Raw genomic sequence first — 25,950 nt, forward strand, 5'->3', positions numbered from 1 at the left:
GCTTCCCAGTTTTACTTTTCAAAATACAGCTGTTGTGGATTTAAACAGAATAAAACCTGACTGACAATCTCCAAAAGTGTAACATTTCAGTGTTTCTGTACAAGTTCTTACCAAATACAGTGAGGTTGACCGTGTTTTCCCGGTTTCCCGCAGGAAATGTGGTATACTCGCAGATGTATGTAGCTTCGTCAGACAGCTGGAGCTCGGAGAACATGATGGTGGTGTCCTCCAGCGAGGGCGTGCGATGGCGGACTGCGGCCTGCTTGAAGGTGACTCGCTCCTTAAAGGGCGGCAGGACGGACACGCCCAGGGCCGGGTTGGCTATGGCCACGTTCTGTTTGCTACTGTTGAGGACCTTCTGCCAGGTGACTTGAGAGATCTTGACCGGTGGGTTACTGTTGACGAAAATGCAGCGCAGTTCCACTTGTGAGCCCACAAAGCCGGACTTATTGGAGTCCATCTGTACCATCTGCCCGCTGCCAGCTACAAGTAACAGACAGAGAGAGAGAGAGAAAAAAAAACAACATTTAATTATGATTAACAAGTGTCCAAGGTCAAGCAAAGCACTCGAGTCAATAGCACGTGCATGCACTGAAAGTCAAGGAGTCACTCAGCTTCCTAGGTAGTACATGCACGCACAACACTCACAGTCAGACTCAAGGATTCAGCCATACACTCACCATATGCTACAGATGCAACGTCTGCTCCTCACACTGGTGGAATGTAACTAAGTACATTTACTCCAGTACTGTACTTAAGAACAAATGTTGAGGTACTTGTACTTTACTTGAGTCTTATGTTTTCATGCCACTTTCTACTTCTACTCCGCTACATTTCAGAGAGTAATATTGTACTTTTTACTCCACTGCATTCATCTGGCAGCTTTAGTTACTAGTTATTTTACACATTAAGAGTTTTGTACACAAAACACATGTAGTTTATGAAGTATGATGCCAACAATATAAGGGCCTACTAGTCCAGCTGAAATGATTAGACCATTAAACACACAACTGTTTGGATCCTTTACACTTTCTAAAATGGGAGGATTTTTCTACATTGAGTACTTTTACTTTAACTTTAAGGTAAGTACATTTACCTGATGATACTTATATACTTTTACTTAAGAAACATTTTCAATGCAGGTCTTTTACTTGTAACAGAGTATTTCAACAGTGTGGTATTAGCACTTTTACTTAAGTAAAGTATCTGAATACTTCCTCCTCCACTGGCTCCTTATACATGTATACATGTGTAAAGAGTTGCTCCATGGGGGTGTTGTGTGTAAAAGCTGGGGGAGTTATTAACATAATGGGCACATCCACACAACCCTGTCTTTGTCCATGAAGGCAGTGTTTCTGCTGAGATGAAGGGCCGAGCGAGAACCAATGCATCACTAATGAATGAGTACAAGGGCGGCAAGTTGGAGCCAAGTCATCGTCGGCTGCGCCCCCCCTCCCTCCATCTACACACTGGCTAGCCCATTGTAATCTTAATTACTTTTTACTCACAAATACTTCAATGACTGCCTGGAGCTCCCATTAAAAAAAACAAAGTGGAAGAGAACACACAAACATTAGCTATATAAAAAACAGCAATCACGCCCCTCTCCTCTACTCTTTTAGCCTGTGGGGAGTATGGTATGGAGTATGGTACCAAAAAAAAAAAAAAAATTATCAATTAGGAAGGACGGACCCTCTTTTGACCTAGATGTATCTCTTCTTCCTGCTCTCATTCTTCTTTGTCAATTCGATCTCAGTTTGAAGTGCAGAAAAACAAACTTTCATTCACGCCTGATCCGGGATCTGAAATGACTGCAGTCTGAACAGATGTGTCATTGAACCGCTGCAGGGCTCCAGCATCCAGTTGTCTTCGTCACACCTTTGTTATCTCAGGCTCTAATTTATGTTCCTTTCCAGGTGAAGTCTGATGATGCCCCATGATGAGGTCCTTCTACCCCTGGCAGGGCTTGTATTTACAACCAGCCCCAGCTATAATTATCACCCATGGATAGACAGGGACCCACAGGAAGAAAAGACTGAAACGTCTCCGTTAATCACACTGGACTCATAAAGCCACCAGTGAATAAAGTCATAAACAGAGAGAAAATATGTTGCGGCCTCAAGTGGAGGACTGGGGCCTACACGCATGCCGCACAAACAGAGCGGCTCTTTAACAATGAGTAACGGCATCACAATGATGGATAATCGCTGTGTTTCAGAGATAAAGTTTCCACAGGGGGCTCTAAAATGTGAAATAATACGTGAGAGAGATCCATTTACATGTATACACCCACTGAATACAATATCTGATGGAGTCTATCTTCAACTACACATGAATCGGAAGCAGCTGTTCGTGCAGTCTGTCAAACTGTCTAAGCAGCCACAGTTGGGAAGATTTTTCTTAGAAAAGCTGTACTGTAGGTAGTCAGCCGAAGGACACTAGGTCACAAAACATGCACGGGGAGAGAAAATATTGGGCGCAGACTCTGGCCTAGAAGACCATTAATGTGAACAATGTATTTCTTTCCATCTCTTCACGGCAAGGCGCACAGCTCTCAGCTTATGCTGGAAAGCAGCACATTACCAGTGAAAGGCAATTTCTATCCATTGTTGTATACTTTCACTCAAGTACAGCCTCCGCTGCCTGCATCAAATCATATAAAAAAAACAAAAAACAAAGTGACAACCTTTTGATGTTACTGAGTGCACATCATCTTTCATTTCCTTCGGACCACATCGGCAAGACCCTCTCTATACAGATTTAAACTTGGGGGATTTGACAATGACAGATTGATTTACTAATACAGTTTGACAGGGAGGACTGGCAACCTTGTCATCTGTACCTTGAGAAACACCTGTGTCCTTGTGCACCTCAGGGCAATGCTTTACTCCATTTTATCACAGCTTAGATTACCAGTTGTGGCAGCTATAGTATGATATTTTTTGAAATAGCAAACACAATTTACTGTGTGACAACACCAGTTAAAGTTTAATCTTAAGTTGGAATGAAGTGTGTGTGTGTGTGTGTGTGTGTGTGTGTGTGTGTGTGTGTGTGTGTGTGTGTGCGTGCGTGCGTGCATGCAGGAGGGCTGTAAAAACTACCTGGCCAGACCTCGCCCCCTTGAATGCTAAAACAATCCCAGCAGGGGCTGGCTGTGTGAAAAGCAGCCCCTCCCTCCCTCCCTCCCTTCCTCCCTCCCTCCCTCCTTTGAGTCTGATGCTCCCCACTCAGATTGAACCAAATAAACAGCAGTTCACACAAATGAAAACCAGAGGAGTAGGCATAATTATACAGCCACAGAGCCCAAATCCCCTCCGTGAAGGACCGGGGGCGCCCACGGGGACCCCTTTCACTCAAAGACTGAAGTCCTTGGCTGAGCTCACAATTACAGACTACAACACAGAGCAGCAAAGCCAAAGAGGAGCAGAGCCACATACATGCAAGATGCATTAGGAAGGTAGATTGTGTGAGGGTTAAGAGAGCCAGTGGTGTGGAAACAGAGAGGGAAGGGGGGGGGGTAGTAAAAGATAGTAGCACAAGTGGTGGAGATGCAGAAGTGGCGAGAGGGGGGAAAAGAGGAAGGCGGAGCTTTGAGGAGATTTGTAGGTGCGCTGCAGGTTTGGGGCTGGCTTGTGTTGCCGCTTGTGCTGCTGCTGCTTTGTTCTCACACTGACAAGAGGGTGACTGGGGGGGGGGGGGCAGTCGTGCTCTAATGCACCTGAGGCTACACATTGCCTTAAGAGTTGCCAGTGGAGAGAGGATGCCTTTTTCTGGAAGGGAAAGCAATAGGACAAACAAATAAAGTCTGTCCAAGCTGGCAGAATAGAAGAAAAAAAAAGAGTGGTTTGACTCACACCAGGTGAGCGGAGTTGGATCAAGGGGGACATAAGGGGCACTATTAAAACAGCTGCGCTACCGTCTGGCCCTGCACTGATAGCAAAAAGACTCCCAAGGCCGCAGCACAGAGCTGTGCACAGAACATTCTGTGCAAACTGTAATAAGATCTGGCCTGTCAGGCAGCACGGAGAAGCATGTGCTTTGTGTTGTTTGCATATGGCACATTGGACAATGTCCTGCACCAAATAACAGCCTTCATAGGCTTCCTATGGTGTGTGGACAATATCCAGAACAATGCAGACCTGCAGGACACTCTTCACTGCAAAGATTGTTTTTTGAAAAACTGAGGGGTGAATGTGTTTGAATCAAACAGACATTTTATTGTCCATGAGGGAAAACAAATGCGGACATGAAAAACAAGCTTGATTCCTTCCTGTAACTAATCAAAAATGAATGAGAAACATGACATTAACATTTCATATTTGCTTTTTATCTGCTGCAGAGACAAAAAAATGTAATTAAAGTTTCAACACTAACACTAACACTATACTACATTTATCCATGCCTTTAATCCCAGATATTCTTCAGTACAATGGAAAACCAGACCTTGCTCTACATATAAAACAATAACAACACCATAACACCCTAAATTGAACACCAGGGCGCCTTCCCTAAAGCCAAGGAAGCTTCTTCTCCATAAAACTGCTACTTGGCAGCTCTTCTCGCAATTCATACGTAACACTATTGTCTTTTTTTTTTTCTTAGCTGAACTGGCCCACAGCCAACAACATCTCAAAAGACAATTATTGGCTCATTTACCGTTACTTGGGCCAAGCTCATCCAAGAGAAATCCATTTGTGCCTGAGTCAAACAAAGTTCAGCATAATTCACCTCTAGCTGCTGCGATGTGAGGAAGGCAAAGATTAAATAGGACTCAATGCATATTTTAGAAGAGGCACTCATTACTGTCTTCTATTTAAAGCTGCACCAGGCACACTGTCAGTCCCAAAAGGCAGTGAGATGTCGCTGTTTGAAGTATGAAGACTTTAAAACCCAGAATATGTTTAATGTGATGGCATTAAACTGCACCCTTCTTGGGCCTAAATGTCATCTTCTCAGTGGCTTTTAGGAGAAGATAGAGGGAAGAGTTTCCATTTCCACTGAGCTGAGCGCTCTCTCGTGTTTTTCAGTAGACAAGGAAGAGTTCCTGCTTCTGTCCAACCATGACACTAAAATGTAATTTAGGCAAATAGGTCCAATCTATGACATCTCGGTTTGCAGGGATGCGACAGTCTCGTCAACTGTGGCTCCACTTTGTGAATCAAGCAGATAAATCAGGCGTATTTTGCAGAGATGTGGACTTCAGACTTGGTGACTTGGACTCGAGTTGACTCACGTCACCGTTTTGATGACTTGCGTCTCAACTTGGACTTTAGTTAATGACTCAAGACTTGACTTGATGCATCATACATAATGCATCACGCATAATTCATAAGTTTGAATGTTAGCTGTTAAATATAAAATAATATAAATGTATGCTGTCAAGTTTCTGTAACTATGATATTGTAGTCTGGCTGACAGTCTTTCACTGTTTTAAACATGATTACATTCATTCCAGTGGATATCAATATTTATAATACAGATTAAATTCATTGTCATACTTTTTGTAGTTTATAAGAGGGACTACTAATACCTTGCCTTTTCTCTTTATAAAGGCCGGATACAACCGGTAAGTGAGCTTTATCTTGGGTGTAAAAAAAGTGACTTTATTTGGGACTTGACTTGCCTTAACTAAAGACTCGACTTGACATAACCTGTCACTTGACTTGACTTGCCCCCCAAAAAAACTCCATATTGCTTGAGACTTGGACCAAATGACTTGAAACTTTTGCAAAGATGACTACTTGGTCACAACAATGGTATTTTGGTATAAACTTTCTGCCAATTAAAGCACATAAAGACACATCATCTCCCGTATGCTTGATATGCTTTGGAAACTCCATTGTTACTTAAGTGGGATGCTGGTAGATAAAACATGGCTTGAGCCACTCGGGATAATGACTGTTTAATGTAGTCCCAGTTCCCACGGCAATGGCACAGTCCTCTGTACTCCCCTATTCATGACCACACATGGGGTGTTCAAAGGGGGGAGGCCATATCTTCTGTCTCATACACACACAACACCCACCCATTAGTTGCTTGTTTATTCCCCTGTTGGAACACTTTCTTTATCAGTCAGTATTTTGGAGCTCAACCAGTGGCATTTTGCCGATGTTATCAACAGACAGAAGTGCTTTTCAAACTGCATTATCCAATAAATGACGGTATTACTCTTAGGGATGACTGGGAGCTATATATCTCTGATGCAGGCTTTAATACATCCAGATAGGGCACTTTATTTAGCAGGAGCAGCCATATTTGACATTTAATGTTGCTTTTTGTTGAGTGTTGCCATTCAGCTTATTTTGAGATGGAGCAGTACGTGTCAGACAATTTGTTTTAATCTGCACTCAGACACTATTTGATGGTGCATCAGCCGGGTCTCTTGAGTAAACAATGGTGTACCTGCCAAAGCAGCTCGCTTTACCCTCTGTCTCCCCAAGCAAACATTCAACTGCAGAGGCAAGTGAAACCTCACTGGAACAGATGGCTGGTAGACCTGTTCCTAATTTTCTACTATCTGGTTCAAATTTTGAGACAGTGCTTTTGTACAACACACTCATTCATTGAGGACAATGGAACGTTTGCTAAGCTGTAAATGGTAATAATTGCAGGAATATTTATTATGTTAGAAAACTTCCCAATCTGGGATTGCTCATGCAGCAATGCATTCCCGACAATGCATTACATATGTAACTATAACGGTCATCTCTCTGGGGGAGACAGAAGTGTAATGGCCGAGCGCCGCAGCACAGTAGTCGTGTGTTTTCCACATGGGTTATAAAATTACAACTTTCAGGTTGGTGGTGCGTAGCATCGGCCAGTCAACCGTATGTATTAATTCCCACCTAATGCAGCCGCATCTATCGCTTCTGAGGAAACACGAGGTTCAGAGCACCCGCCCACACACGCACGCCCCCTCGAGCAGCTTTAAGGCGTTTCAAATGTCATGGGGATGCATCAGATCGCCTGCAACGGAGCTTCTCATCTTATTTTAGCGTGGTAATGATTCATCTATGAATGAAACACTGGAAAACACCACTGCTCCATTTTTCCATTTCAAAGAACCAAACATAGATGGAACAGTGGGGTATATTACAGCCTTTCTGGGAGCCTCTACTATGATCTTTGAATTTAATATATACAGTGTGTATATATGTCTGTTAACTTCCTGTAATGAATGCTTTTTTTATTCTGGTCTAATAGGAAAATATGCTAGAAGTAATCTGGGAGTTTAGTTATCTTTGAGCACAGTAATGGCAAATAAAGCTGGGGCGAAAATAAAATAAGGCTCCTAGGCGGGGGGGGGGGAGAGAGAGAGAGAGAGAGAGAGAGAGAGAGAGAGAGAGAGAGAGAGAGAGAGAGAGAGAGAGAGTATGGCACGTATCGAGTGTAAACACAGTATCTGAGAGCTCTGACCCTCCCCCTGCAGCTTAACTAAACAAGGACACCGCGGTTTCGGTTCTACAACACAAAATAAACAGCCCTGACGTTACCTGACCAAATGGCGAGATGACATCACCCACTGATACCAGATAGCAAGCAACTGTCAGTAAACAAAAGGCCGGGTGCAAGTCAAGGGGAGGGAGAGTCCGCCTACCTGGTAAATGAATGACTGGAAGCGTTACAGTTGTGCTTGTTTGACTGAAACTGAGGGGGAAAAACAGGATCCAGCTCCAGGTACTGCAAGTGTCAAAGTGTGGGATCAGAAATGAAATGTTGTGGTGCGAGAGCAATAACAGCTAGATAATGACATGCTTTATGAGACAGATCTAATACCGAGACACTGGGGAGCACTCGCACAGACCAGACAATTAGTCAGTCAACAAAGCATCTCATCCACAGAATGGGCTGAGTGTGCACGACAGTGTGCACTGGTTATCTTTCAATAATGCAAAAGTTTCTTGGGCTTTCAACTGAAGGCAGCTGTCGGACATCTTAATAGAAAAGAGCTTATCAATAAATAAAAAGAGGGCCACGCTGCAAAGTGATGCATTATGGTCTCAGACAGGCCGAGCCCCGGCGGCTGCAGGTACAGGCCACAAAGCACAGAAGAGTTAAGGGGTGGGGTGGGGTTACATAAATGTGATGGAGAGGATTTTGGGGAGTTACGGGGGGAGGGTAAGCAGTGAGAGTGACACGCAGTGGGTCAGACGTGGTGAGCAGATTATAGCACTCAGGATATTAAAGTGGAGGAGAGAGGATGCTGCAGGCAACACACCTCCTGTGGAAATCTCAGTATTAGAGCAGGGTGACACAGAGGCGATGTGCACATTTCATTTGACACAGTTGACATAATGCTACAATAACAGCTTCTGCAGGAACATGCTCCTCCTCATGCCCTACAGTTTGTATTCAACCCTCGCGGGATAGGTCAGAGAGGAGCATTCTTAATGGAAGAATACAAGGAAAATTAATTTAGAACTACATTCATTAGACATTTAACGAGGGACTAAGGTTCCTATTAGCGCATCTGACATGTCACCTAAAAGGAACACAACAATAGTTGTATATTGTATGTACATCTACATCTACACCATTACGTTTTCATTTTTAAGGGGCGTTTTGAGACAAAACGATCTCCGTCCACTAGGGGTGGTGCGGTTCATGAAAAAACATCCGAACCGCTCGGTTCGCACGTCTCGGTTCGGAGCGTGTGTGCGTCGCACGGTTCGTCAGTACACTGTTAATGTGCACTAACCACTTACTGCCGTAGTGCCCACTTTCAACACCACATGTTAAAACACTTACTGGAAACGACGAGGGGGATGAGCGTGACGAACGCAACACATGGCAGCTGATTGGACGAACGCGTCACGTGGTTCTTGCTGCTCCCGAATTTCAAAACAGACTCTAATGGCATCTCGTTCTGAATACGGTCTCGTATTTTACGAAAATAGTTCACCGAAAAGTGTTTCTGAAAACATTTTAAGCGAGAAATAGGCCATACAGTTGCTGAATGTGTCTGGTTTTTTGATCGACAAAGGTCAGTTTAAAAGATTTTCGTCAGATTTTGAGAGGCGCCGAGCCGACCGCTCCTCAGGTGGAGTGTGGAGTGCTGCAGGTCATGTCACGTGTAGAAATGTCAAGTGGGAGAGAAAAGGAAGGCTGCCCGGAGTTGGAGGATGCGCCAGCGTCGTATACAGTCTGGTGTGTAGGAACATTTTGGATTTCATGTTACCTATGATGACAGCGGAAATCAAACAATAGATAGAACTGCCACTGTATGCATGTATTGTGCAACATGCATTCAATATGCTAATTTTAGCTATATATCATATGCTGAAGTATATTTCTGGAGTGTTAAAGATTAAAAGAAAAAATAACAAGAACCGTACAGAACCGAAAACCGTGACCCTAAAACAGTGATACGAACCGAACCGTGGATTTTGTGAACCGTACCACCCCTACCGTCCACACAAGAATTTTAGCTCCAGCCGCAGAACTAATCTCTGTCCATATTAACAAGTCTGACAACACATATCACAGGGCCATTCACACACACTGGGCATGTGCGTGCCGGTGTAAACAGGAAGCAGATTGTCTGACGTTACTCTGCGGTTAGACATCATGGATGTAGAAGTTGAAAATACAGAAAATACTTTGGAGAAAGAACAACAATGGTGAAAAGTAAGAGCAGGGTTACTGAAAGGGATGTAAGCTACCTAACCGATAAGACTGACTGACGTGTCGTCGCTTCCAAAGGTCTCCGTTTGAGCCCGTCCAGACTACAAAGCAACCCCAGAGTTTTCAAACCAAAATGGGGGGAAGCAGTGTTTCCAAATGTCTCCGTTTTAGGGGCTTGGAAACGCTGCAGTAGTGTGGACGTGAGGCGTAAACGTAGGAAAAGATATTTGTTTTCAAACCAAAATGTAGTAGTGTAGATGCAGCCTAAGTGTAGATACATGTGAACCTTTGTCTGCTGTACTTCCTTTGCATTATTCTGCTAAAACACTGAATCAACCCTAAAAGAAATTGATCGATGGAGTTCCCAGTGTGAGGATGTGTTGCTTCTATGTTTTGTATCGTATGTATATGTTGGCTGGCTTGGGTCTGGGAACATGTAATGGACATTTTTTACTTTTTTTCTGACTTTTTAAAGATTAAAAAAATGAATGTGAAACATACGACAGAATAACTTTTAGGGTTGCCGCCTCTTAGTCAATTGGTCAACTATTCGCTCATTTTGGTCTTAGTCAACTAAGATTTCTTTAGTCGATTTTTTATGCTTTTTCATGCTTAATGATTTATATATATATTACTAGAAACTTAAGAGCACATGTCTGGTAAACACAAGATTAAAGTTGTGCTTGTGCATGATTCTTTGTGTTTTACAGATGGCATATGGACTGTTTTTATATTGCGCTTGTCCAGTCTTAACGACCACTCAACGCACACAGATCTGTAGAGAAAATCAACTAATGAATTAGTCAAGAAAATCATATCAGTGTTAGTCGACTAAGAATTTCTTCAATCGAGGTCAGCCCTCCTATTTTTGCAGCCCTAATCCCTGCTGGTTTTGAAAGTTGCTCCCTTTGCTTGCATGACTTAGTATTAATGTTGTATATCAAACTATGAACGACAAACATCTTCACTGAATATGCATTGGACAATGAAGCACATCGGATTATGTATAAGAATGGTTTTGAAGTGGGACGTGTAGGATGGGGGTGGCTCAGTCTGAGCCAGCACCACAGCAGAACCCTACACCTCTGTTAAGCACTCACCAAATGCAGCACGAAGTGCATATAAAGTCCTGCCAAAAAGTGCTGAGAAAGACTCTGGCCCTGGACAACCATGCATGACAAATCCTTCTCTCACACCATCTGTTCCATTGTGCACAAGTAAAGATAAGTCTTGCATAGAGTCCAAACACGGAACACTTCCATGTGATAATGCCAAGCACTTGTGTTAGATACATAAAACATTAAGATTTCAAAAATCAAACAACTATTCATCTGAAACTGGATAATCAATTATTGGCTGTACATTAGGAAGGTAAAGGAAGTGATAGACCTTCTGCATGCTCAGGGAAAACACATCAGATGGGTGTAAATCCATACACCCCATGCAAGTGACCTTTAGAAAATACTCAGCCAGAGCATAAAATATCATTTTTGGCAAGTGACCTATGTCGGCCTTTACGGGAGTTTTTCTGCCTTTTTTTTTTTTTTTAAAACAAAGGCCGGCTGATATCTTACAGGCATACAGGAGGGAGGAAGCCTTGGGGGGATAAATAGGTCCAGTATAAGTATGACGAGAAGCACTGTTGCATGACCACTGGCTTATTAGACTAAGAAAAGAGAACGAACAATCAATATTTGATTGGAGTCACTTGTGATTTTTCAGAGATTTCCACTGTGCCTTATGTTGGAGTGGCCTCCAAAGATTTCTTGAAAGAAATTATTTGCTGTGCATATCATACATTTTTAAAGATTTGTGGAAAAAAATAAAAGAGCTGGCTGTCATCAAAGTGCATCGCTAATTGTGGTTGGGACATTCGTAAACAGGACAGCAGGGGCAACATGCACACAGCTCTGCTTGTCGGTGTGTTGCACCGAGCTATTTTTCTCCAGCATGGCTGGCGCAGGCCATTTATACAGCGGATCCATTAACATATCGGAGAGGGAATTCACACTTCAGCTGGAGTGGGCAGTGGGCTGAAGCCCCAGTCTGCTATCAATTAACAAGCACACTTAGTATGTGTCTGAGTCACGATCACCATGGGACTCTGACAAATGACGCGCATTTGCTCAAAACAAGTGTTGTCACAATAGCAAATCTTTCAGCTGATTACCAGCCCTTGTATCACATGCAACGCCATCTCATGCAAACTAGTCTGGATCAATGGAAGTACATTTCCAGCATAATTGCCTGACATGATGTCCCTCACCTTCTGCTCTCTGTGTGTTGCTGTTCTCCAACTCCGTTCTCTTCTGGAAACAACAACATTTAAGCAAGCTACACACTGAAAATGGAAAGTTTTGAAGAAAATTTGGATGGTGCAACAAGGCAGGCCTGCTTGGTTCTTTCGGGGAATGATTGTAAAGATTTACAAATAATAGGTTTATAGCATTTCCTCTCTAACTGGGACGTTTTGGGACCGATTGGTGGGATTGCTGTGGACGAAGTACACAAGGCGATACACTGGTTAGAGCAAATCAGGTTTAACCGTGTATCCAGCTAATTTAAATAGCTCACGTTACTGTATTGTGTGAACAGTTAACTTCATTTAATATTGTATGTGGTGTTTTCTTTTACGGGGTGCACATGTTCCACCACAACAACCACAAGTTCCTTCTCGAGACGAGAGAGATTTTGTAGAGCCAGCGTCGCTGCGTCCGGAGCTTAGTGCCGCCCAAGACGATTGTGATTGGTTTAAAGAAATGCAAACAACCCAGAGCGTTTTTTTCTTACATCCCTGAATGTATGTGTGGTGTAGCCAGACTGTACTCCACAGCGCTGCGGAGATAGTTCTGGCAATGCGAGACTACATGCAAACTCAAAGAAATAAAATAACCTCTCCCAGTAGCATCACGCTAATACTGTAACGGGACCATCATCTCTGTACACGTGTACAAGGAATTAAGTACAAATAAACACGATTATGAATTTTGCCCTGCAGTCACATCATTTAGGCATGGATTAGTATCTTGTTTTCACCGCTGGAGGAATGAATGTGCACAGTTACTTAAGCTGATAAAGTTAGATATGCTACACTCATTCTATCTCTGAACATGTCATCTTATCTTGTTATTTGAATCATTTTTCACATCGGTAATGCATGTACATTTTTAATAGCCATTCCTTGATGCAGTTTAACAGACACGTGTTGCATGGTCGGCAGGCTTTTTGTTCAGGATAATTTTGCCCTGAATTTTCTGTATCCTTGACTCTAAACTGGCTTCTTGTAAAACCTGACTCAGAAATCACAGAAGTTACAGTACAAGCATCGACAGCAAGTATGACATGTAAACAAAATGACAAGATTGATGCTTACATGTGGCAGAGATGGCTACATGGGAAAACGCAGCATTTAAGCATAAATGTTGGCTTCTGGCCTTTGCCAAATTCCCCTTTTTTTCATGTGTGTTTTGATCATAAACCTCTATGAAATCCAGCGGTTCTCGGCAGAACTCCGAGAACGGGACTGAACCATTTCCTAAACCATGACCACAGCCTATCTTTCCAGGCGAGTAAGGCTCCATGTTCCACATACATATAACCGTTGGAATGCTCACCACATCTCAGGACCGTGTTCATATTCTACTGCATGTGCTTTCCAGCTGTGATCGAGTATTGTCTTTCCCACCCGTCTCCGAGCCTCAACATATACACTACTTTCTCACAGCTCAGTATGTTTCCATACGCCATCTTTCAGTGCATCAGGCTCTACACTGTATGTGGAATATTATGACATCTCAAATCTCTGCTTGCACGTCATTCTGACACCACGTGCCTTTGTCTTGTATACCTACTTGTCAGCATGGAAAGAATAAACAATATTGGTAAATTGAGCTAATTTTAAAGACTTAATATCAGGATAAGCAATTTTCTGGACGCTTATTTTATTTATTTATTTAGAGGAACACATGAAATAACAGTACTTAAATGTCTGCACATTTTGCAACTGGCCTTTCAAGAGAAAAAACAACTGGCATGGAGACATAAGTAGGGAACCACAAAGCCACAGCAAGGGGAAGGGAACAGCCTGAAAGCTGAGACGGGTGGTATGAGTTACTCCAGTCTCCACTGGTCGTTGGATGTCTAACACAGTGTATTGACACAGAGACTCTCAAGGATGTACATGGCTCAAAAAGAGGACAGGCACTTCTAAAATGTGACTGGAAGGAGAAAGAATGGGAGCAGAAATCAATCTTAGGAATCAAAAATCACAAAAAACGACTCTGGGGTTCTCTCAGTTTCATCTGAAAACACTGCAGTGGGTGGGCTGTGGGCATGAAAAAAGTCAGGAAATGAACTCATAGCATTTTTTTTGTCTTCAAAGTGTAGCTGCTGCTGTTGAAAATCAAGGAGTGGGATTCGACATGTTTAGCCCCAGAGAGTGTTGAATAAAACTGAACCCAGACTACATGCAGCAGGATCAACAATCACTTACTACTAATCTCAACATTTCAGTTTGAAACTTAATACTAAGAAGTATCCAGATAAAATGAACAATGGTGAGGAGAGCTGCCAGTGACTGGAGATAATTGTGCGGTTCAATGCAATTTCAGTGTGGCCAAAGATGTAACTGTGTGACTGCTGTGTGACTGCTCTGTGGACAGCTTGTGCTATTAACTGCAATCAAACCAGCACCGTAATTACCCTCCATGTTAAAAGACATTCTGTAGTTAAACTTCCCAGCGTGCCAATTTGGACACGCATTGCAAAAGGATGCAGTGAAATGAGCCTGGGAGAATGCGAAACGGCTTCTGGCTCATAGGGCTTTGATGAAACAAAGAAAAAAGCATAGCTGACAACCCTGATAGTGTATTACTATTGATCAGAAGCAGAGGAAGTAAAGCAGGCAGTCACAGGGAGATTCAACAACTCAATTAGGCCATATTGAAATCCCTGTCACTCACTCAGCCAATGGAGCAACATACTGTTGGAAGCAGTCGAGGGAACCATCTCCCATGATGCCAGCATCTCTGGCATGCACGTTTGATGAATACCAACTTCTGTCTTCTAACAGGCGATTTAGGGTCCCTTCGTTTAGATACAGGCTCAAGAACTGTTTTATACATCAGTGTATTCTGTTGCTAAACCAAAACCTGTGTGCTGCCAGTTACAGTAAGATCTAGATCAGAGGTTATCATGAAACGTGTTTCTTTGTCATGGCTTTTTATCTTTGCACTATTTCTGTAATTGTTGTCTTACTTGTGTGTATTTCCTTTTCCTTATGTTGTAACGAAGCTGCTCGGGAGCGCAAAATTAACTTTCAATGTAAAGTGACAATAAAGTTGCATCGTATCGTATCACATCGCATCATATCGTATGAGAGTCAACCCAAAGCCTTTTGTAGCCTAGGGCTGGGCAGTATATCCATATCAGATCAATATCGATATATATGAGACTAGATATTGTCCTAAATGGATATCGTAATATTGTAATATGACACAAGTGTTGTCTTTTCCTGGTTTTAAAGGCTGCATTACAGTAAAGTGATGTCATTTTCTTAACTTACAAAACTATTTTAGCTGTTCTTTATTTGCCTTTACCCACTTAGTCATTGTATCCACATTACTGATGATTATTTATCTAAAATCTCATTGTGTAAATATTTTGTGAAAGCACCAAAAGTCAAACATACAATATCAACATTGATGTATTTGGTCAAAGATATCGTAATATTTGATTTTCTCCAAATTTCTCTTATTTTGTAGCCACAAACAAACTTCATCCCAGATGTAATCACTCGGGAATGCCTACACTTTGACATTAATAGCCTTTGAAATGTGCTGACATTGTTTAGACTACCGCTGTAGCTGGCTCAAAGACACCGGGGCTCGTCCAGTGGGAGCCCCAACTAAATAGCTGTACACTGCACATACCGGTGTTTTCCTCAGGGCTGCAGGAGTATTATTTCGAGCTCTTACCCTGGCATTGCCCTCCCTTACTGTGTCTACACTGTGGGCTTCTTAGTGTTTGACAGGATTGACAAGCTCCCTGGCAGAGCTGATTAAAAGCTTTAAGGTCAGAGAAGTGAGACAGATATCGAGCGAACACCTGTCACCTCGCTGTGAGCCAGTCCCCTACTGGGTGTGTCCTCCATTGGCGCAGGATCAATGGCTCCATTAAGACCTAACGTTTTTTTTTCTTTTCTGACAGCGCTGCTTTGGCTTGCAAAGGACCTTTCACCTGGCTCTTCCTCTTTTTACTTCCCTCTGGTTCTAGTTTTATCAAAAAGGGAAAATGTTGCTCCCAGAGGAGGTGATCATGTTTTTGTACAACCAAGGGCATGAGCTAGTCTTTCCTTTAGCACAAGCACACACTGCAATGTGTTTTTTTTCTTCCACTTTGTGACTTAATTTCATCATGGATTTCCACATCCTGGTAAAAATAACTTTGAAAGCATGGTTGCCTACTGAAGATTTGCCAAAGGATTATAGATCATTAAAGAGATGTTTGAAGTTCACTTGAAGTCTCTCCAAATAAGTTACTCGAATCACAGAGTTTATTGTGTCTTGGCCGCACGTTCTCTCTCTCTCTCTCTCTCTCTCTCTCTCTCTCTCTCTCTACTTGCCTTTTTTAAAAAAAGAGGGTCTCACAAAATGTCACAGCTGGTCACGCTCTCTGGAGTCATAATCCAGAAATGGACATTTCAATTTCAAGTTTGGATGATAGTGAATTAAGATACCTGCAACTGTGGATATCTTAGCGATTTCATCCCCTCTGGTAGGCTTTCCACTCAGAGCTTCACAGAAGAGAAAATGTGACAATAATCTATAAAATGAAACCTAATACCATAGCTTTAGCCATGGGATGAGACTTCAAGGGATGGGTGACTTTCACCAAAAGACATCTCGAAGTGTCACTCACTCACTCACTCACACACACACACACACACACACACACACACACACACACACACACAGTTCATCAGAGTACTTCCAGTTTCACAGCTTTCTGGATCCCTGTGCCCTGCACAGTCACTTAGCTGGTCTTTCTTGATATGGTTCAGTAGCTGAGCTCAGAGACACATTGTGCTGTAGTTTTTGATCACATTGATATAGTTTGTAATCTTGTTTCTGTTTAAAAAATAAAGCAACTGCCTAGACTAACTTGTATAACAAAGAGACTTTTTAAGACATTGCCAAAGAAGTATTATCAAAGCTTCGGACCTGCTCATTTTTACATTCCTCATCTGTCCCGTTCAGGGGAATCACTTAAACAATTTTATGTCATGATGAAATTGTCATTGTTTCACTAGTCTCGCTTTGCCAGACCTTCCTCCACAGCACTGCGGAGGAGGGTCTGGCTAGTCCACACAGCATTCTGGGATGGGAAAAAACGTGCTCTTGGTTTATTGAAATTTCTTTAAATCAATCACAATCGTTTTGGGCGGCGGCAAGCACCGGACGGAGAAACGGTGCCGCTGCAAAATAGCTTTGGGAAGGAACTTTTGGTGGAATATGTGTACGTTCAAAAGTTGTTTTAGTCGTGCAACAGAAAACTCAGATTGGACAGATAGTCTAGCTAGCTGTCTGGATTTACCCTGCAGAGATCTGAGGAGCAGTTAACCATAGTCCTCATAAATCCACCGCCGTTTAGAACGGCAACACAAAGAACGAGGAAGGTAACGGACATTGGCCGAAACAAATGCATCCGGCGGAATTTCCTTCAGCACCGAAGCAATCCCAGAAGTCGAACGTTGTAGATATAGACTATCGTTTCACTAATGTGTGCAAATGATTGACAAGAAACTGTTCATTCATTCAAGTCAAATAGATTAAATGTAAAAGCTTCAGTGTTTGCATACAAAGATTATAAAGAAGCCTTGCTGTTTGGGGTTATGTATGACTAACGGCCCTCTACACCACATAAACAGTTACAATAGACTACTAATGTGGGGAACCACACAAGTGCTTCATCACTTTGTGTTTCCACATTTATATATTTGATGAAGATGTAGCACAACCGTAAGGTGAAAGAAGCGAGTTCACACTTCTCCGGTGGTGTTGTCAAGTAGGTGTGAAACTGGGTTTGCAGGAGGACAGGGTGAAAGTGTTGGTGGAGTGCTAGGTCACATCTCCATTTGCAGCTGCTCTTTGGCCCTCTCTCATGCAGGCATCTTTTCCTTTTACGAGTCAGTTTCAAACAAGGTCAGAAGAAGGAAAGATGTGATGCAATGTCTTGAAGCTACACTGGGAAAGAAAGCGTGGATAGACTCTAAAATCCATGGAATTTGTGGGAAATGTTTTAATGGCATAACAGAACAAGTTTGGCTTATTTACGACTATTGAACCTCACTACTTTTTTGGTACCAAAATGTGTGGCATAAATTATTGTAAAACCCGCCTTGAATGTCTGGTCAGATATTTAGATACTCATTCTTTATTGAGGTATTTACTGATTTACTCAATTCGGTCTCATTTTATGCCAGATGAAAGGTTTTTTGAAGGAAAATATGTTAATATTCCTCAAAACAAGATATACTCTAGGTTGGAAATGAAACTCAGATATAAAGCTGATATGAATTGTGATTCAAATGATATCCAGCCGTAGACCTGAGCACATTTAAGCGCAATTCTTCACAATCATTCTGTCGTCAAAAGATTGTGATTTTCAGGAAGAAAAAATGGTTAAAGCTTTTCTGTGTACTGACCAACTGTGTTTTTCGACTAATAAAATTATGTGGTAATGCATCTTCTCTCTACCGTTACTTTAAGCATTCAGTGCAATTAGAAAAATGAGATTTAGATAGTGTGTCGTTAGTTAAGGATCACACCGTTGCCCTGCAGCCTGGGTATTTTTTATAGACACTAGGGAGCACTTATTGCCAACAGGATTATGAATGGCACTGTTGCCTACAAATGACAGTAGCTTGGGTGAAAATGTCTCATCTTCTCTGTGCCCTTCACAGATTGCTAGTGTACCTTGTGCTCCCGCAATCCCACCCCTGCAGAGCTGGTAGAAAATGTTTGAGCAGAAATGAGCCGAGTGTCTTGACAATTGACCAAACTTGTGCATTCAAAGTTATGCTCATACTGCAATATACACCATACACCAAGTGATGTGAATGGATGCTGGAATAAGGCTGGACATACAGTATGGGCCAGAGTAAAATAAAGGCCAGTGAGCTGTGACAGGGGTATTCCTTCTGGGCATATTCTTGTCTTTAATCTTGTTTAAAGTTATTTATAATTTTAGACTGTGTTGTGCGTTAATCTGTCAAGCATACCAGGGAGGTAATTACAGCTAGTAATAATTTCAGAATGATGGATATGTTTAGGATAAGAAAAGAAAACAGGACAAATAATCACATTAATCATTTTGTCTCTGGGTCGACTTGAGTTATTTGTGACAGCTATGCAGACACATACAACAGCTATAGAGGCTACTAAGATACAATAAATCAACTGACAGAAGTGTAGCTTTGCTATTCCAAGATAAATTAGCATCGGAACACTGTTAATACAAATACAGCTAGCTTTAACACAAGGGATTGTAGTAAAAAAAAATTTACAGCTCCAAAATATATGCTAACCCATCACACACTGTCACTGTTGTGCAATAAAATCCAATAAATGGCTGACTGATGAAGGCGGGTGGTGGGCTGAAGGATTTCAACCGAGGTTGGGCTCTTAAAGCTGCTTTTATCTATTCCAGCTTGGCTGTAATGTATGCTCACATGCTGTACAGGGCACAGCCGACCCTTCATACATAATAGATGTGTTGGTGTCCATGGAGCTGCATGAGCCAGAGACGAAGGGTTGGTGCAGGGCAGAGACAATAAAATACATGTTTTTCAATGTTTTATCAGGCTAGAATGCTTTATACTATTCAGCAGCCTCTCCAGTGAGTCGACAGTAAATATGTGTTTTTTTTAACAAAAGCTGTAAAGTCTGAACATTGTAACTGATATAAAGCTTGCATTTCTAAACAACGGCGCCAAGAAATGGAAAACGTATACTACAAAACAAACCTTGACTTCACACTTGAGCCACTGTGAGTCAGAACAATAGTAGCTTATTGATACGTCAGCTTATTGTTCCTAATGAAAGTGGATTAGCCAACAAACTAGCATTAATAGCAGACACATTTAGATTTTATTCCAGCAGTGATCAAAGACATTAGTTTCCTGGGAGGTGGGAACATCGATGGTGCACAGCAATTAACAGTGTGTTGTATTCCTAATCCCCAAACAGTTAGTTATTTAGCAATTATCATGCACACCATAATTTTGCTATAGTTTTGAAATGCAATTTACTACTATGAATAAAAATGTCTTGTCCCCTTTTTTAATCTTGTTATTGTGGGGAGAGAAAGAAAAAAAAAAACATGGACAAAAAAAACTATTTAATATTTATATAACCATTTTCTAGCTACGAGCAGATCTCGCTCGGCTGCACTAAAATGAAACTTGTTGTGACCTAGTTAGAAGAATGCCACATGACGACGCCGTGCTCGCCCTCTATCCGCCAGACTAGCCAAGCAGAAACGGCCATATCCAGCACGATATTTTGCACGGGGATCCTGATCGCCAGTTTGTTAGCAGGGCGTGGGGCAGCCAGGTCTGTGTCCTACTCCTTGGCTGATTAGCTGGGTGAAGGACAGATCCTGGCTCCCCGGTTGCAGGAGGCTGAGGCGCTTTGTTAATGTGCTGCCACTCCCCTGCAGGGTGAGCAGGCCTGGACAGGCTGAGGTGACGTTCCCCTCTTTCCCACAGCTTAGCCAGCTTGCCTTTGCTTGGCTGATGAACTGTGACGGGACACAACTCCAAGGTTGTTTGTGCTCCTTTCTTTATTTTTTATTTTTTTCACCAGGCTAGCCAGTCAGAGCAAGAGTGTGAAACATTGTGGAACTCTGCTGATGGCTCTCAACCTTCGTATCAGCTGGCTCGGCTGCAGCCGCGACACGCTCCGGTGAACACCTGAAGGATCCCCACTGTCAGGGTGTAAGAGTTGCAGCCCGTAGAGCCAGCTGCTTATGTTTCAATATGGGAATGAAGAGCATAAACAACGTCACAAACCTGCCCAGACATGATTTACCTTGCACAACTTCAAATGAGTCAGTCCTGTTCTAGACAACGGAGCACTCAAACTCCAGGGAACTTGCTTCACAAGTCAAAGGTTTCTGAGTGGGTGCATGTGAAGAGATTGCTACTCTTTCAGAATTATTATTCAGATCACTTCTATCGGCCATTTTTACCTCAGCTAGAGAGCCTATCAACATCATATATGGGTCTCAAAGCACACTGTAGAGCTTTCCATCGGTAGTTTTGTGATAATTCTCCCCTCACAACTGAAAAAGGTGTTACGGAAGGCCCTGTGTGCCTTGGAGGTTGTTATTTGGTTCTGCCCTTTCAACTCTCTGCAAGTCAGAAACATAGAGTACCTCATGTCACTATACTTCAAGATCAACTTCAGGTTGGCGGAAATAGAATCCAACAACACAATAAATGCTCGTCCTGCCAGGGGGTTATGAAGAGCCTGCTATAAAAGCAATAAGTGAGGCCATTTTGCAGGGAGCTTGACAAAATCCCATAGAGGGAGAGGCAGCCAATACTTCTGCATGCTTCTTATACAAAGAACCCTCCTGAAATGTTGCGATGGATTCCCATAAGATGAATTTGCGTTGTGTAAAAGCACAGAGAACATATTTCTGTTTATGTTGAACATTTTTATTAAGAGCAGTCTCTAGAAAAGTAAAATTCATGCAAAGTACTCCCTTTGTTGTTCTTTCTATAGGGCTAACACACCTAGTAGTTACTTCTAAGACCTTGTTCACACCCACTGTGTTATTACTGCAATCTAACACAACAGGTAAACTGCAAAAAGCCAACCACTGAGACCATCTTAAAACAGCATCCGTTCCCAATCTTTAAGTAGCCAATGTAGTCAATGGAACTAGAAGGCAAGTTGTTTCACACATTTAATTTCAGCATACAGCCACAGTTAATCCATGTGATTACATGAGACAGTGTTCATGTTGAAGAATGAAAGAAAGGCAAATAACTAACATTATTGCTTACTCACTTCAAAGCAAAGAAAATGACTAATTCCTGTGTCATGGTAGGTTGTTAAAATCAAACTAGGCAGACAGAGAGTAAGAAAAGCACCAAGTAAAGCAATTATGTTGCAATCTACCATTTTACTATATAATGGTTCTTCCAGCTTAGTACTTCATCCATCAGAGTTACCGTTAACCCCTCTGCAAATACTCCATCACAGGCCTCTGCTGGTCTTCTGCATCCAACTGTTAAGGGTCAAGTTTCCTTAAACTTTTCTGAAGTTTTTTTTTTTGTTTATTTGTAAGGAGCTAATTTAGCAGACTCAGCGTGTGTGTCTGTCAGGGGATTACTAGTCTAGATGTGCACTGTTTGTTGGTTTCACTGCATAAACCAATTACAGAACGAGGCGCCATGAGAGAATTAGAAGTTTGATTAGCCGTAGGGTGGATGGCAGTATAATTGGATTGGACAACAGTTGGACGGCTTCTATTTGTGCACTAAAAAGGAGCCTATTCATGTGTGTGATAATGTCTGATAATGGCAAAGAGGTTGTAAATTAATCTGTGAAATGTTGAAATAAATACATTTAAAAAAAAAAACTGTCTCACTGGTAAGTTGCACGAAAAAAAAAAACAATAAACTGTGAGCCCATTTAAGAAAACTGCTTTTGAGCGTGTCGAGGTGGGAACATGCAACTTTAAAAAGGTGCTACAGACTTTGTTCTGGTACGACCGGTGCTTTATGATAGCTAATGTTAGAAATCTTTAGACAGATGTTGCTGTGAAGCTGATGTTATTGAGTCAGTTCGCTGGCTTTATGACTCTTCTCTACTTTTCTACTGTTACACTACATTTTACCTTTTACCATTATCCCGTAATTGTCACTTGTGGCTACAGTGACCATCATTCAGCAAGAATTGCATAGCCCCACTTTAAAAATGGGAGTTGAGTAGCACCTTCCTGTACAAAATTACAGTCTATGTATTTTACAAGGCCCTGTCTGTCGTATTGTTTGTTTCATGTTGGATTCAATAGCTGCAAATGAGTGTGATGAATAGAAGAAATATGCAGCTGCCATTAGAAAGGACCACCACCTACTAAAAGTCCAACTGCATCAATGTAAAATATGTTAGAAATAGTAATATGTTGTTGAAGGATACAGGCACATAAAAATAATTTGGCAATATAAAAAATGGATGCATTTATTTTGAAAAGCCGCCTATTTCTGCAATCTATGACAGTGGTTCTTAAAGTGGGGTCCGTGGAATCATTTATTGCCACTATAATTCTATCCATAAGTAACACAATGACACAATGTATGACTAATTTGGTTATGGGTTTCAATTTCTTTCTGTAATAAAACATCTAAGCGCAATCATGTGGGGGACCATGAGACAAAATCTTATCAAATGGGGGTCCGTGGTCTAATTTGTGTCAGTTAAGGGGTCATTGATGTGAAGAAGTTTGAGAACCAGTGAGCTACATTTTCTAGAGACTCCAAATGCCAGAGAGATAAATTAACTCACAAGCATATTATTTCAAACTCAAAAAGTATGAAAGTGTTCTATATTGAATGCTATACTGGTTGGTTACAATGCCAAATAATTATGGAACTTTAATCAGCTGTGCCTTGGTCCGTCCCTACATCCTTGGAAACCTGAGTTAGTGAGCCACGTCCAAAGAGTTTTCTAATGTGTGAGAACCAGGGCAGTTACAGCAATGAGCTCTGTTTAGCGCAATACATGTCACTATAAGTAATAACAATCCTAAAACTGTGCCATGAATTACATAAAGCTGCAGCGTTTGGTGTTCACCCCGCATCTGAGGCAACACTTTGACATAGCTGACGTTTCCACTTTAGCCACGCTGACAGTTAGCGTAACCAGACATGTCGCTGTCTCTTTTCCTTGACACTTTAACTCTTGCCCATATCTCCTCCGTCTCATTTCAGCATGCCAAAAACGGAGAACTGATTATTATTTCTATTCTTTCACGGAGAATTGCTGCAATCTGGCTTTGAAGATCTAGGAGAGATGCCATTGAACCAGCCGCTAAAATAACAGCCTATTAATGCAGACTTTTCAAGAACAAGGTGTTCAGATTTACAGGAGATACTCTCAGTGCTGTTGTAGATTAAATGCACTTATTTCAGAAATTAGTTGAATATTTTACATGCAGTTCGTGATTCAATGAAAGAGTAATTTAGATTCAAATGCCTACAGACAGGATTAAAGTTGGGAAAATAAGGTTCTACTCTATTTACAATTCATTGACCTTGGGCCCCTAATGAATAAAAACAAGGGCAGGGGATACATTGCAATTTCATCTGGTCTAAATATTCAATATGTTCAACCCGGTGAGAGCATTTATAAAATAGCAGTTCAGCATTATTGCGTGTGTGTGTGTGTGTGTGTGTGTGTGTGTGTGTGTGTGTGTGTGTGTGTCCTCTCCTTGAGACAACACTGTCCTTGACTGACTGTGCTGGGGCCATCACCCTGAGAGTTGGCTCGGACATGTTTACACTGACGATAGAGGTCAGCAGTGTGGTTCCAGAAGTGAATATCCCATTTATTTTCTCCATAAGGATGGTGATAATTAGCCATAGTGTCTAAATCATCCAAGGTAGACTGACCACGAGCTACGAGGATGTGGAACAAGGGTTTATGCTGTAGAAGCCACGTATGATATCAACCTTGTTTTAAGAAAAACACGTTTTACTCGTGATTCACGAACAGCGACGTCTCTGATTGGCGGAGCTCGCTGTTACCATGGAAATGTTTACCCTGCCAGCGAAACCACTGAAGTCTATGAGCGTTTGTGTACCTTTGCCTTTTTGCCATTTTAGATTTATTTATTTTATTAGGACAATGCACATTAATCAATATTGATGTAAATGTGCCAGTGTTAGCCAGTGTTTAGCCATTTTCAACTGTAGTCCTAGTTACCTAGAATGCATGTATCTATGGTGGGAGGAAACCAGAGCACCCGGAGGAAACCCAAGCTAACTCAACACAGAAAGGCCCTGCCCCGACCGGGGATCAAACTCGGCCCAGACCGGGGATCGGCAGTGCCTGAGGCAGCAGTGCTAACCACTGAGCCCCTGTGCCGCCCTTTTCCGCCATTTTCAAAATGTTATTTTGCACTGAATCAAATGTTTTATGATCACAATTCATCTCGGAGCTTATTGACTTGGTTCCAGGCTTAAAACTCTTTATATAAGCATTTCATGAAACGTCAATGGAGATACTGAACGGGGAAAATCACATTCCGGAACCGGAGCCGTTCAGTGAAGTGGGCGGACACTGTTGAGCTATATACTGTATGGCCTGCTCTGTATGGCTTACCGAGTCCGCTGACAGCAGAACCAGTGAACACAGAGACAAAAAAACAGACCATCTTCAGCAGTAAAAACCCTTCTGTTTTCTTTCCAAAAACTGACAGAGAATATCTTTGTTTACATTTTTTGATTCATACGTCTTAAACACTGTCACATCCAAGTGTAAGAGTAACCTATTATTATAAAGTACTTTGATAATGAAAGAAGGCAGGGGAGTTTTATAAGAAAGGCAGGGGGAGACACAAAAATAGACAAACAGTGGGATGAGGAAGGGAAAGAGAGAAATGAGCACTTTCATTCCTCAGAGATTCATTTTACCAGGCAGTGCTTCCATTTGCTGCGTCTCCTTTCTCTCCTTTTATGTGTTTAGCAAGACACTGCACTCTACGTTGTGATCGTGCAACGCCCACACTGTAAACAATAAGGTACCGGATGAAGGAATCACTGTTCGGCAGAGTGAAAGCGTGCGCGCTTATTGTGGTAAAGGCGACACACAAAGAGACTTCACCGACTGTTTAACAGGGACATTAGGAATGTGTTTTACATGATTATGTAACTTCTTTTTTTTAAGATTTTTTTTTAGGCATTTTTAGGCCTTTATTTTTTACAGGACAGACGAAGACATGAAAGAGGAGAGAGGGGGGGAATGACATGCAGCAAAGGGCCACAGTTCGGAGTCGAACCCGCGGCCGCTGCGTCGAGGAGCAAACCTCTACATATGTGCGCCTGCTCTACCAACTGAGCTAACCCGGCCACGCTTCACTCAATTTTGATTTCAATTTTGCTTTTTGTTTTCAATTGTTAATGTGGAAAATAGGGGCATGTCAGTGGTTTTATGGTTAATGTGACTGAGGGCATTTTAGGACAGTGCTGCAGTTTTCTCTCAGGTCGTTTCTTAAAAGCACCCAGAAACCATGTTCCCGTGTTTCTACGTGAGT

At 42.0% G+C, this 25,950-nt stretch overlaps 1 protein-coding gene and 1 long non-coding RNA gene across 4 annotated transcripts in view; both read right to left on the reverse strand.

Moving 5' to 3' along the window:
- nectin1b (nectin cell adhesion molecule 1b) overlaps nucleotides 1-25,950 on the reverse strand; it is a 184,935-nt gene that overhangs the window by 125,960 nt on the left and 33,025 nt on the right. For all 3 annotated transcript variants that reach the window (XM_031287070.2, XM_031287069.2, XM_031287071.2), the window contains exon 2: nucleotides 112-483. In XM_031287070.2, coding sequence (XP_031142930.1) covers nucleotides 112-483 — 372 coding nt within the window. The remainder of the gene's footprint in view (nucleotides 1-111; nucleotides 484-25,950) is intronic.
- On the reverse strand, nucleotides 9,711-22,038 carry LOC116041186. Its single transcript, XR_004102865.2, has 3 exons — nucleotides 22,027-22,038; nucleotides 18,542-18,546; nucleotides 9,711-9,888 (listed from the first exon to the last, which is right to left on the reverse strand). It is a non-coding gene; the product is annotated as an uncharacterized LOC116041186 (long non-coding RNA).

The sequence above is a fragment of the Sander lucioperca genome, chromosome 5 (genome assembly GCF_008315115.2).
Source record: "Sander lucioperca isolate FBNREF2018 chromosome 5, SLUC_FBN_1.2, whole genome shotgun sequence".
NCBI classification, from domain to species: Eukaryota; Metazoa; Chordata; class Actinopteri; order Perciformes; family Percidae; genus Sander; species Sander lucioperca.